Source organism: Pinus tabuliformis, chromosome X (genome assembly GCF_031772625.1).
Source record: "Pinus tabuliformis cultivar Carrire ecotype Pingquan chromosome X, CPIR1, whole genome shotgun sequence".
Classification (NCBI taxonomy): Eukaryota; Viridiplantae; Streptophyta; class Pinopsida; order Pinales; family Pinaceae; genus Pinus; species Pinus tabuliformis.
Window position 1 is genome coordinate 1,532,193,426 of NC_142308.1, and position 15,065 is coordinate 1,532,208,490.

General features: G+C 38.3%; 1 protein-coding gene across 1 annotated transcript in view; it reads left to right on the plus strand.

The window, feature by feature from the left end:
• The first annotated feature begins 3,852 nt into the window (after window positions 1-3,852).
• EMB2001 (P-loop containing nucleoside triphosphate hydrolases superfamily protein) overlaps window positions 3,853-15,065 on the plus strand; it is a 40,651-nt gene continuing 29,438 nt past the window's right edge. Inside the window, exon 1 of the mRNA XM_089446227.1 lies at window positions 3,853-4,489. Coding sequence (XP_089302353.1) covers window positions 3,985-4,489 — 505 coding nt within the window. The 5' untranslated portion in view covers window positions 3,853-3,984. The remainder of the gene's footprint in view (window positions 4,490-15,065) is intronic.

The following is a 15,065-nucleotide window of genomic DNA, read 5'->3' on the forward strand; positions in this document are numbered from 1 at the left end:
ATATTTTAGAATTTATTTGATTTTAAAGTAAAACCCAAGTATTTTAAGCCTCGGCTCAAGATTGAAACCAAAGTTGAAAGGAGATCCTCCACTTCCTTGGTTGACATCCCCCATCCATATATGATATATTTTGCAACATTTACGATCATGCTTGTAGCCTTAGTAAAGAGATCAAGAAGAGCTTTTACATAGTGGAGATGATTTAAGTTACCATAAAAAAATCAGAATGTCATCAACAAATAATAGATGAGACGATGTGCAATTTTGAGAGATGGTTACCCCCTTGTAGCCTCCTTTAGATTTTGCATACATAACTAGTTTATTGAGGCCTTCAACAACAAGAGAAAAATGAGGGGAGAGAGAGGACATCCCTATCTTAGTCCTCTTTCTTAGTGGAAGAAGGGAGAGGCTACACCATTTATTAGGAGGGCAAAGGAGGTGATGCTTATGCTTCTCATTGCCTGTATGGCGAAATAATGACATAATCCCAAATGAATTAGAAGCATTTTGATGTAGAGCGAATTAACTTGGTTAAAAGCCTTTGACATATCAACTTTGTACATGATGGCTCTTTGTCTTTTGGTATGAATAGAATGGAAACCTTCTTGAGCTAATCCATTAGCTTCGTGTATTTGAAGACCTTTCAGAAACCCAAATTATTGTGAGGAGATGTTATTAATATAATGTCTTTTAATTAGAGGGATGATGTTTAAGATAATCTTCTAAATAAAGTTACATAAAAAAATGGGTCAAAAAAGGTCAAAAGAGCGAGGGGAACCAACTTTTGCAATTAGAGCTATAAACATGGAATTAAATTATTATTCTTAATTATAGAAAGAATTAATATATGAATTAAACACATATAGATTTAAAAAATACGTAACAAGATTCTTAACCATAAAGATTCACCTCCATTTTACCATGGTCATTCTTAACATGTTAATAGGATTCTATAATTCCTATTTCAAAATAGACATGCTTATCAATGTTAAAATCAATACTATTCACACAACATTAAAAAATCAAATCAATATTTTTTTATAAAAAATGTCAAAAAGAAAAGTATGTAACTATGATTTATTTTAACAAAATTAAAATTAAAAATATTTTTAAACATGAAACTTTTTAAACAGTGGAAAAACCTATCATAATAAAGTTGTCAAACCACCAATAGCAATAATCATCACTCACTACCATTCGCGAATGTAGGTGGTACATTACTGTTATGCAAGGAAAACTATGCCACTTGGAATTACCCATTGGTGGTCCGTAAGGGGGTAGGATTTCACTCCGACTAGATGCATCTCGGTCTTGGGTCATTAGCCCATTTCCTTATGTTTGAGGAAGATGAAATCTTAACTAAGGAGAAATAGTTTTAGGACATACTTTAGGCCTGCTAAATATGAAACTTTAATATAAATTTATTTTATTTTTTTCCGAAGAAAAGAATTTGTAACTTTTTATTAAAAGAGGAATAAAAAAGTCACATATGCTTTGGCATATTACCTTTCTACCTCTATTGAGGTCATTGTAGAGTGTCTGATTGCTTTGAAAGCCAACCCATCAAAACAGTCAAAAATAAAATATACATAGTCCACTCATGAAGCAGTCATATATATATGGAATTATTTACAAAATAACTGTCTCAAATGATAATAACCTGTGAAATATGTTAAACAAATATTTTGTATGCATAGATAAAAAATTGTCCCTCTTTGTGAGAGGGAACTGTGGTTGTCCCAATCAAAAAAACTGCTAGGTGGATAGGAAGGAAAGATGCTAAAATTGGCGCACAATCCCATTTATTGATTCAAAGACCTGCCAATCTCCCATATCTTGCTGAACGCCTTCCTTGGAAAGAAGATCTACTTCAAAATTTATTTCCTTGAATGTGTGACAATAAGAGCTATGATTAAAAGCTTGATTTAGAAAATGAATTTCATTAAGAATTGGTGTAAGTGACAGGTTTTGACATCTTCGTGAGTTGTTGAACCAATTGACGACATTCATAGAGTCACCAAAAAATTGTAGATTCCTGCAATTTAGTTCTAGGGCCCAACATAGTAGAAGTTTTAGGGACAAAAGTTTTGCATAATTGTTTGATCCTTTGCTATGACCAATTTTAGACTTGAGAATGTGCTGTTGGCTTAGGTGTATAACCAGACCTCCTCTACATATATTCCTTTCATTTGACGCATTGTCGAAGTATGACCACGACATCTGAAAATTTATTTCTTCCTCCAAGATTTGTCGCGGAATATGGGACTGATCTTTCTTAGGCATGAGGGATTATATGCCAGCTACTTCTAATGCTATAATGTCTGGCACAAAAGATACATCCTCGAAGATGGATTTGTTACGGGCAAGCCAGACCCCCCCAACTCATAATAGGGATTTCATCATTTTCTTGATTCCACTAATTGCTCCATGCCTTTTTCAGACTTGTCCCCCGCCACTCCATTCTAAAAACTAACAAGTGCTTGATTTTTAGCCATACATTTTGAGAGAAAGGGCATGAGAGAAATCGGTGTAGAACGGTTTCTTAGATGTTCTTGCATTAGCTACACCACCCTAGACCCTCTCTTTTCCTTTTTTGAAGGTTGTCCCAAGTTGGGACTTTATTCTTTAGGATACACCACATGAACATCCTGGATTTGGTTGGACATTGCAACTTGCAAATAGGTTTCCACCACCATTCAACATTTATCCTCAATCTATGCTCAATTTAATGGTAGTATGCTACCATTGGGAAATAAATTCTTGATGAGCTGTGAACCCACCAGAGTGTCTATCCTGTCACATAACCTTACATGTGTCCTTTTTAGATCTGTAATAAAGTCTGTCAAGGTTTCCATGAATTCTGGAGGAATATTTAATTGTAGGGTTGATTTCCACCTTTGTAACCAAAATGTTGTCTGAGTTTGATCCTCAACTTGGTCCAAACGCTGAATGCCCTGATTATTTAGAAAATTTACTAGCGCTTCGAGAAGCCTGAAAACCTCTAAACAACCTGCCCACAGATCAATGCCTAAACACATTCTTTCCCCATTGTCGATCCTCCATGCCAGCCCGTTCCCTATGACGTGGAAGGAATTGTTAACAACTTTCCAAATGATTGAGGAATTTGGGATTTATTTGTTTCTTTCTTGACCCATTCGTCAAGGGAGAGAGGGTATATATATTTCCAAGAGGTAATAATTGTCCAAAGGCTATCAATGGTGAGAAGTCTCCAACTGATTTTTGCGGAAATGAGTTTTGCAAATAATGGCAAATCTTTCAAACACCAACTGCTCCAAGCTTTTGGAGAGCAACTTTTTCATTTTTGCGGAAATGAGTTTTGCAAATAATGGCAAATCTTTCAAACACCAAGTGCTCCAAGCTTTTGGGAGAGCAACTTTTTCCCAAGCTACCCACAGGAGAACGTCTTCTTCTTTAGAACGTGCCCACAAAAATTGCGAGCACAATTTTCTAATAGATGACAAGATTCCCTTTAGTACCCAAGATAAAGCCATCCAATAAATTGGAATTGCCTCCAAAACATATTTAATTAAAACCAACCAACCCAATTTAGATAACCATTTAAAGCTCCAATGTTTAAGTAGCTTTTCAAAATTTGCCACCAACCACTTCCAATTTAAATAAATATTTAATTTTAACAAAAAAATTTAATTTTAAATTTATTAAATACATAAATACATTTTTTACTAAATAAGTAAATACTTCTTTTTTATAAAAGATATATTTGTTTTCAAATTTTACCCTCAAGAAAAAAAAAAAAATGTGTATCTTCACAAATTTAATACAGATTATAGATATATACTTATTTCTTATTCCTAAAACATTTATCTTTTTCGCACCGTAACACATTCAAATATGATGGCTCTAACAAACCTTCTTCACATGAAAACCAAAAATAATATCTCCTTACAGACCACCGTCTATTTTCCGTGCTCCTCTCATCCAAACTTCTAACTTTCTGAAAAAATGCTTCTGAGAGCTCGCCTGCATCTGCAATTGCCATCCCAAGTTCTGGTACCCATATCATTCACCGCCACCAATTTAACCCGCAACCGGCCCATCAACACCGTTCCCGTGACCAACGGGAGACCAAACATCATCCTCAATGCCACCACAGCCAGTACGAGGGCTGCAGAGGCAATGCCCTCCAAAGAATCAGATGCCGCAGCACATCCCTCTCCAGGAGCCACCAAACTCCCTGTTGGCAAGCTATTCATCCCCCCTGGGATTGAAAGAGATAAAATCAAAGCTGAGATGATATTGCCAGGGTCGAATATAGTGGTTGGTCCTTACGCAGGGGATGCCAAGATTAAGCAGGTGGAGTTCGTGAAAAGCAGCGGCAGGGCCAAAGACTGCCCTAAGGATGGCTTGCCTGAGATAGCCATGATGGGCCGCTCCAATGTTGGCAAGTCTTCTCTCATCAATTCACTGGTCAGGAAGAAAGACATCGCCATGACTTCCAAGACACCAGGTTAGGGTCAGAGATTTTAGGGTTAGAGTTCTTTTCTTGTTTTAGTTTCTGATGCAAATGTATGTGCCTGGATTTTTTTCTGGTAGTGTCTACTACATTGGTGCATTTATGATCACGGGTTCCATTTTTCTTTTTTCAAAAACTCCGTACCGTCTTGTTCTATCTTACTGAAGCATTTTGGTACGATATGTTGAATCTCAAATACGGAGAAAAACAGTGTAGTGAACAGATACAATAGGCACAGAAAGAAAAACGGTAAATTACAGAATTTTATGAGTGTTAAACTAATTTGATCAATAGTTCTAAAGCATCCCGCAAGAAATCACAACAAAATTCAAATGCTCAGCATCCTTGAAGTCATATGACATAAGTGTGGACCATAAAACAATCATCTGTTTGAACCTTAGTTTGAAGCTTGGTTTACGATAAAATTTGAATGTGTAGCATCCCCACAACCATATGGCATCAGTGTTGACCATAAAAATTCCACTGATTCAAGCACAGCCTGAAGTTTAGTTTGGTTTACAAGAAAGTCTGTCGAAACACATTGAGATAAAGCATCATTACATTCAGAATATTGTCCAGAGGGGCACTGTGAGGCTCAAATATGTCCCTACTAATGAGCAGGTTGTTTATGTGTTGACAAAGCCATTGTCCCGAATAAAGTTTTCTTATTTCAGAGAACAACTTGGAGTTGTTGAGAATCCCTCTCTGAGAGAGAGGGAGCACTGATTGTACAACATCATATGATTGACAATCTTCCTTAGGCCCTGAGTGTGAGACTTATGGATTGTTCAGGAAGATTGTCACTCCCTTAGTTCGATTGACTGGGAGGCCAGTGAGTTTGGTCGGGGAGCTTGGTTTTGAGGCATAAAATGATCCCTTACGTCATGATGACTATGAGATCAGTTTGGTTGGGACACTGATTCTGTGATCTCTCCCTAGGCAATTGCTGTGAGACCTACGGATTGGTTGGGGAGATTGATCTCGAGTTTTCACCCTTAGGTCGTGGACCGTGAGACTATATAGTCGGGGGTTGAGATTAGTGTTATCGGAACCGAACCGGTTCCGGAAAAACTAACCAGTCCGAACCGGCCCTCCGAACTGGAAATGACCTGTTCCAAACTGTTTCTGCGGGCCCCACGACTAGGCAGGCCAAAAAAATTGATTTTATTTATTTATTTATTTTTTAATTAATTTTCCTAAATTCTAAACCTAATCTAGCCCCCCCAAAGTTATTTGCAAGGTTGTTCTGAGGGAGTTTTTTTGCAGTTTTGAAGTGCTGATTGGAGTCTTGGAGAGCTGATTTTGAGTCGGACATGTAGTGCTTCAGGGTGTGAGCGTATACACACTAAGAAGAGGAATCGTTTGGAGAAAAAGCGGTTGAATGACATGGTTTTTGTTCAGTACAACCTTAGGTTGAGGCGCAGTCAATTGCTGAATAAAATCCCTGAAACAAGCAACATTGTCTTGGGTGACTTTGATCCAACATCAGAATGGGTTGTGAAGAGTCAACCAATAGCATTTGACAATGAAGACCTTTCTTGGTTAGACTTGGACCCACCTCCACGGGATGCAGAGGCAGATATATCAAAAGCACTAGTAGCAGCTTTAGGGCTAGGGGAATCAAGCCGTAATCCCATTGCAGACTTGGATGCTACTCATTCTTTAGATGAGAATGAGGAGGATGATGATTTTGATGATGATTGATGATTTGATCATTGATTTTCTATAGCTGTAGCTTGTAGCATTGTAGGATGTAGTATAATACTATGATCTAGCATGTTATTTTGGACTACAAAGGCCTTTTAGAGCCTGCTTCTTGATGTTTGTAACATTTTTGGTTTAGCGATGTTTTGCACTAAGTGCTATTTTGGTTATATGCACTATTATTTGCTATATAAATGAGAATTTTTGCATATTTGTGCATAAATGGTTTGGATTCATATGGATGTACATGAATATTTCTGTTTTTCTTTAAAATATTAATATTTTATGTAATTTGGGTAAACGGTTTTTTGTTTTTTGTTTTTTATTTTTTTCGATTTTTTTTCTGGTTCTGGTCTGGTTCCGATCGGTTCCGGGTCCACAAGGTTTTTCGGTTCGATACCGGTTCAGTTCCGATAACATTGGTTGAGATAGGGATTCCTCCCTTAGGCTGTGGGCTGAGAGACCTTGTTTGTGGTTGGGGAGATGTACCTTGTGCATATGATAGGTTTGGCCTTATTGATTGATAAGTTGGGCACTGACATGTATGCCATAAGGTTGTGGCTTATGGGATGTGTTGGATGCTGTGTATCTTTCCTTATGATGAGATTGATGATCTCTCCCTTAGGCTGTGGCTGAGAGACCTATGGATTGGTCGAGGAGATTGATCTTGAGAGAGAGAGAGACTTGTACTTGTGACCTCTCCCTTAGGCTGTGGGCTGAGAGACCTATTGATTGGTTGGGGAGATTGATCTTGAGAGAGAATGAAAACTATCTCCCTAGCTAAGAGGGAGTGTTGAAAATTTGGTAGCTATGGTCGGTATTTTCATTGGCAAATCATGAAGAAAAATTCAATTTTTGAAGTTTGACCGAGTCGGTCAAAGAGTGATCGAGTCTGTTGCACATTTGGAAAAACCACCTTTCATGATACATATAAATAAGACATCGTTGAAGCTCATTTGGCATCATCTCATCACACACATTCGATCTGAAATAGAGAGAAGACATCCTCATGTGCGAAGGAGACAAAAGGAGAATTTGTTTTGCATTGACCAACCTATCTTCTTCTCTTTAACCAACGTTGACTTGGAGAGATTGCTTTTGTTTTGACCGAGCTCTTTGACTGTCTTGGAGGTTGAATATTCCAGGGATCTATTGACTCTATTTGACCGAGAATCTGACTTGTTTTTGGGACTTTGATCGCAGGTCAAACTTATGACTTTGACCAAAGATTTCAGAGGTTCGTTGACTGAGGTTTGACTATCTTCCACAGGCCGAAATTTGGCCCTTTTGTTGCAGATAAGATTTTGACCAGAATTGACTATTTCTCTCTCTTCGTTCACTGGTTTGACTTGACATTTATGAGGTTAGAAAGTTTGGAATCTTGTTGGAATATTTTAATGTATTATTGATAAACTGGGTTTTGCCCTGGGTGTGAGCCTAATTTTTGGTGTCTCTTTTCTCTTGTTTATTGTTTACTGTGATCTCTATTTCTCCATTGATAAAAGCGAATTGTTGAAATTTTTCATGTGTAACTACTTAATGATTGGAAGTAGTTATCAATTTTTGAAAAAAACTATACTAGTCTTGATTGCACTAGAAATTCAACAAAATGAAGCATAAAAATCTTGACCGTCTTTAACATCAAGCTGTAGATTATATAATGATTTCCTCCTTGTAGACTCATTGTAGCTCATATGATGTCCTTCAAATAAATGCTTTAAAGAGTTTCCCATTCCTAAAATTTTTTCTCCATCCACGAGCATATCAGCTCCAAACGCCTGTTGCTTTTCATCCTCTACATTTTGCATTTTTTCATCTAGATCAGTGTCTATTCTAACTGGCTTTTTTAATTCCCATCATTATAATATTCTAGCTTATCAGCTTCATTACTCCAATCTATTCTTTCTGCTATAAAGTCTGTGTGTCCTCTATATACTGTGCAGATATTTTGTGGTTTTTTATCAGCACGATGATCTTCTTGTCGTTTGGCTCAATTAAAGAAATTCAAAGCTAAGGCTGCTGAATTTGATTGCTTGTGAATGCCATGAGTAAACTGTGTAATATTAATCCTGTTAAATGATGACGATCCACTTAACTTGTGCTCTATATGGGGTTGACACTGTTGCTTGTCACTGCTATTATGATCTCTACCAGTGTTGAAAATATCGGTATTGGCAAAATATCGGCGAGGGTCTAGAAAATATCTTATCGGCAATATCGGCGGCGAAAATATCGGCAAGCATAAAAAATGGATAATATATTCATTTTTTTTTTTCAGATTTCTAAACATATAAAGCAATAACAACATGAACTAAACACATTGGCACATAAATATGAAGAAGGCACTGATATATACGATGTCAAATAGAAATGATACATCAAACTTCAAAGGCGATACCAAATCCTCATGATCCCTGATAATTGTCCAATCAAGGACTCAAACAAAATAACATCACATATCCTGCTGATCCTTGATAGTGATAATTGTCCAATCAAGGACTCAAACAAAATAACATCACATATATAAAACTTTAAAAGTATTTCATCATCATGAGTTATAAACTTATATGTAGCAAAAATTGCAAAACAAATAAAACTAGCAGCTATCTATCTGAGACCATTGGCCTCTCCCTAGCAGCTTTCTTTCTGTCTTGTTCAGCAATTGCTTCACAAGCTTTTTGTATAACCTCTGCACTAGAAACCATACAAGGCATTACATCTGCATCATATGCAAAGAGTCTAGCTAGATGGTATTTCAATCGTGTAATCCCTCGTGACATCTTGGTCCCACACAAGTTGCATGATATATATGCCTGATTTGCCCCACCAACAGCCTCCCTATACTCCCAAAATGGGTCCAAGGCTTTTGGCATATTTGACATTTGTAGTGAACTAATTCAAACCTAGGGCACAACAGAAAACAAAAAATTGGCGTTAAACCCCCCAACACAAAATGAAAAAATAATAAGTAATAACCACCTCATTCAAAAAAATTACTACATTATTTGCATTTTGTAATGTGAATGAAAAATGGGAATAAGAGGGTGCATAAGAAAGTTGAAAAAAAAATGAAGCTTGCGGTCCAAATATGGAGAAAACCCTTGCATTGGTTCATGGGCATGAAAATCATAGCAAATGGAAAAAAACAAAGAAACAAAATGTTGGTAGGCAAAGAGGCAAGCAAGCATAACCCTAAATCTATGAAAAAATCATTAACATAGGGGTTTTTAAGAACTTACCTGTTAATGGAAGAAATGAAGTTTGTCTCACTATTATTCAAAATCTTTGATCCACAAAAAAATCTTAGTTGGTGGTGATAATCGTTGTTTGATCCTCAAACCCTCCTTGACAACTACCACAAAACTCTTCCCCTTCCTTCTCCAACACTCAGAAACAGAAATGAAGAAAAAAAACCAATTTTTCCTTTTTCTAGCCGCGGCAAAACACGCCCGGCAATTTTTTATATCGTTGCGCGATATTTTGCCGAAATATCGCTGATATTTCGTAAATATTGCGATATTTTCGGGAGCCGAAAATATCGAGATATTTATGCTATTCGCCGATATTATCTACACTGATCTCTACCTTGAGCATGCACATGTTCATCTATGATTGGTCCTCTCTTGATTATATCACCTTGTAGAGAGACAACCTGACTGTCTCCTAAAGATTCACCCTTTTGTTCAGGAGTTTTCTCATGATCCAGGACTTTCAAAGTATCATCCTTCTATGCCGGCAATAACTTTAGCTTGTATTTATCAATACTCTCTTGATCAACATGCCCTTTGTTGACCTTATCACAATTCATGGGGCTGGACATGGGACCAAACTTATTGTTCCTTTTTAGAGGATATAACTGGGACCATTTTTCTTGGTATGCCTTTATCCTTGCTTCAATTTCTTCTGTACTTCATTTTTTTTTGTCTTGGGCTCATTAGTGTCACTTGATTTGTTTTCCTTGTAGCTAGCCCAAAAGTCGTTCCACTTCTTTATACCTGCTTCCTGTTGTGTGCACTTATCATCATCATTTTCCTTAGGTGCTGCAGCTTTTCTTTCCAACCTTTCTAATTCTATAAGGGCCATTCTGTTCCAGAGTTGTAATTTTTTAATAGTTTCAACTTTCTGCTTGCTGCTCTTCCAGCTTCCTCTGAAATTTTGCATACTCCTTGCCAAAAAATGCTTCCAGCTGTCCCATCTTCAAACACCCTCCAGGGTAGCAAGAGAGCCAACTCTGATATCACTGTAGTATCCTAGGGTAATTTTTGACCTAGGGTTTTTGGTATATAGGGTGTCCAACAAAAACTTCTTTTGCTCATTCAATAAATATTTTCACTCAATAACACAATACAAAATGATCCAGATTCCAGACTAAGTATCATTACACATTAGGCAACAATCATATCACAACTTATTCAATAATAATGTCACTGTTCATCTAATGAAATTCAATAATTCAACAAAGAATTCCAAGTACCTCCAAAAATAACCAATTGCTTAAACACCAATGATTTAATTCCCCCTGTGCAGAACTAGTATTCTTAAAACACTTTCAAAATCTAGAATCTACTACATGATGCTAATAACCAGTTCCAAGACCTATGGTCACCTTCCAATCTCCTTCAAAAACTGCCTCAGAGTCTACACCAGTCAAACACGCTTAAGGAAAAAGATGACTTTAGCTGAACGTCTTCTACTCTGTCCATAATCTTTGGATTTCTCCAGGTAGATAACTTGTCGTAATTTCATACTGTTCCAAGCAGCTCGATGACCGCCCTCATGCTTCGGTCTGTGGCTAATAGCTATAGCTCTTCGGCTAACTCAAGATACTTCATCAAGAGCTCATTGCCTGCTTCGGATGACTGTTTGACTTCGATCTATATACAGGAGACTCCGACAGCTTCAAGAAGTAATAGTAATCCACCCAGACAGTAGCTCTAAGGACTCAGACTTTTGTTCAAGCCCGGAGAGGCTATTTGCTTGCAATTTGGCCTTAGAAAGCTGCTCAGAAATTAATGTTAGCCCCCAGAATTGCTCCATCTTACTTCAAGTAAATTTCTTTCTGCTATAGGAGAGCTGCTCAAGGGTTTAGTAGGCTTCGATCTGAAACAGGTAAATGACCTCAGGACGACTACTCTTGAAAAGCTTCTTTTTGTGCTGAACTAGCATAGAGGTAATTCGTCTAGCTTTAATGTGCTTCGACCTTCCTTATTCTAGGCTCCTCCACGATTATTCTTTGCTGCTCCTTGTAGATAGGGAATCCTATGCCAGAACAAAGTGGAAAGAAGAAATGATAAACGAGAGTGACTAAGTAGGGTGGGATCACCTCCACCAAAAGTAGTTCACGATAAAATGGGGTATTCAAACCTTAGAGCTTTAGGCTCAAAGAAAATTAGAGACAAATGATCCCATCCAATGATGATCCAAATGAATCCAACCATCTTGTCTTTATAGATTTCCTTGAGGGGATTTTCCTCCTTAATTTGTTGAGTGAGATTCACATCAAACTCCAACTTTGGGCATTTTTGCCCCAGTTGCCTGTAATGTCCCTGACCACTTAGGAAGCATATGATGGAATTTGCTAGCCTAACATGGTTCCTGTAGGCTAAGGCGGGGAAAATTTAATAAGGGGACTTGATTTGCCTAGGAGAACATTATAAAAGTCTAAGGGGTGAAAATGGGAACACTTTCTAGGCAATTGAAAAGTCACTTTAATTTTATAAAGTGAAAATATTATAAAGTGACTTTATAAAAGTTAAAAGGGTAAAATGGCAACAAAAGTGGCCACAAGTTTATAAAAGAGAAAAAATGAGGAGACTCTCCTCATTCTTTCACTTGCATTTTGAGAAAAAGAGCTCTTGGAGAGTTTGTAGAAGACGCTGAGGGTTTGAGAAACCTTAGCCGCCATAGCTAGCTCCGGTGTTGAAACTAGACACTCTAGTTGGTTCAAGGGAGTGAAATCACTCAGATTTCACCATTGTGCTTTCATGGAGACAATGATTTGTAGGAGATTTTGAATTGAAGAGGTGTTATCAATTGATTTTAACTCCCGATTTAGTTTATTCTACATATCTTTTTCAGGTAGAAGACCAAGTCAAATTTGAGGTCGATATTGATAAGGGAGAAGGGGCGCACTCTGCCATAAACTAGTGGGTTGACTTCATGCGTGATGAGGCCGAGTTTCTTCATTAAGAGGGTTTGAGCACATATGAGTTTACTGTGAAAATTTAGTGACCCCAAATCCTACTGCAACAACTGATAATGTTTATTCTATTTGTCAAATTAATCAAACAAATTACTTGCAGTTTCCTACGGTAAATATCGAAACATATACATTGCAGCCTTCACAAATACAATAATGCAGAAGAATTAAAAACATTGGAAGAATAAATGCACACACACAATATTACACTGTTATTTTTGGACCAATGTCCCCGGAAAACCCAACTTGGGAAAACCGGTGCAACAACTGAGGGTTTGATTATTATGCAGTAGTAAATATGAGTACAAATCTATGGAAGCTCAAATCGAGCTTTCCATAGAGATAAAATAACTGACAAACATCTAGTGAGAAAAATCTCACTTCCACCGGTGATCCGACACTGATCTTAGCTCAAGATGAGTTGCCCCTTGCTGCTTCTGCGTCAGCTTGCTGGGACCAGCGTCTCTCTCACTGTGCTGATCAGCTGTTGCTCTGGAAACTCGATATTCTAGCTCTCTGGGCTCCACTCTAGCTCCTTCCTCTGAAACTCGACTTCTCCTCTACAAATACAGATCTCCCTCTGAAGCTCTGCGCTTGCCTCAGCCTCTCTGTGGAGTACGTTGTCTCTCTACTATGCACTCACCAGACTGGAAAAACTTCCTTCCGGCCTTACTATCCTTGCCCTTCTCACTGCTTCGAAACCACTGAATGACCTCCGACAACTCACAACTGCTATTCTGGAGTTCTTAGTAATATTGAATTCATGGTGGCTCCAAATGTGTTCTCCAACCCCCATCGAAGTACTTCTTATAATCTCTCGTTGAGGCTTCAACGACCAAGATTAAAACATAATCGATGGCTAAGATTAATTAAAACTCGATCCATGTCTTCTTCTAGAAGATTTCACCATGACTTAATTAATACCCTTTAATTAACCAGATTTCCTAAGTTTAGATTTAGGAACCATTAAAAAAAAGTTAATTATTTTAATTAAGTCCTCTCTAGGTAGAATTTCCAGAAACGATTTGTGGGTTTCGGAGAATACATGTATTCTAGCCTCTTCACCAAATTGCGTGGCTAGAACACAATTGATGCTACAAAAATCAACACTCCCTCTTAGTGAGGAATGTGTTATAGTGCTGCAACCCACTGAAGCATCACTCTGTCTCTGCACCATATCCTGTTGTGCTGCTGATGTCTGGCTCTATTGCCCATTAACTACTGAACAACTTCGATTGCTGCAACCATGCTGTTTTTGGCCATGTTGAATTGCTGCCAATACTGCATTTGCATTGTAACCCTCTTCAACTGCTGCTGCTGCAACTGCAACAACTACAACAGAAAAACATCCAAAACACTAAACCAAATGTGGTCAGTATGATACATCTGTCACTCGAGTCCCGACTGCTGCTAGACTCTACCTTGTCACTGAAGCCTTTGTGATGCTGCTGACTCTGCTCTATGCCAACTGCACTGTTACCAACTTTGCTTTGCGCTGCTCAGTCTCTGATTGCTACTAGCTACTGGATCTGTCAATCTGGCACCTCACTGCACCAACTCCCACTTATCCATCTTGCTACTAAATGTTATGGGCTCCTGTAGCAAGGTATTGACTCATGAGGTGGACCTCCTCAACGATCCTGCCTAGCTTGTAGCTCTCTGGGGCTACCAAACTAAATCACCTAACCTCATTCCTCGAGGTATCGTTGTCACCATCGCGAAATCTGATCTACTCATACTACTATTGTTACTGCTCTATTGATGCTTTTGTAGTGCTACTGCAACTGTTGCAATACTGAATTTGATCTCCCTAGATCCTGAAGTACTAGCTTCTATAGGGTTGCTCCCTTTGAAACTAAACTCCCTTTGAGTCTCGATCGCCCTATGGGAAATCTCTCTACTCCCTCCTGGCAACTCACATAGTCCTTTTGCACTGGAAACTGGACTGCGAAGCTCTATGCTGGGAATCTCCTGGTTGGAACTGCACCTGCATACTGCAACTGGGCAATTCACACTGCCTGCATCACTGCAACTAGTTTTGCAAGTGTGTTCCGGGAACTGACTGCAACTAGCTATACAACTGTCATTTGAATGACTAGCTGTGTCTGCTGACACTGTGATCCTCCTGCTACTAATTTTGTTTGGCTCCTGTAGCAAGGATATTGATCCATGTGAGAAATATGCAACAACTAGATCTAATCTGCTGCTCTTTCATGGATCTTGCCCATCTGTAGCCATTTCTGCAAAAAGTCAAATTTCTTCTCTTCTCCTCTGCGGAGTTGTTGATTGGCTCTATGCACTCCCTACTGGAGTGAGCAAATTTACTCACAACTACTGTTGCTCTGCTAGGAAAATTCAAACTTTTGGGCTAGAAGTCCCCTGAGAAAAGAATTACCTCAATGTGTACTCTTCCTTCCTCCTGACTTTATTTTGGCACTAGCAAACTGCTGAAAATATCTGCGTCCCAGCAGAAGCTCTGCTTTGCAAGGAAACTGCTACTATTCCCTTTGCCTCTGGAAATCTTCAATCTAGAAAATTTAGTTTCTGTCAACTCTCTCAAAGAAATAAATTTTCCTCAAAAACTAATCCTTTTGGCCCAAGGGATTGCGCAACCTCTGAGGGTTTCGAACTGTTGCCTCTACAGAGATTCAAAATCCTTCTTCCCTT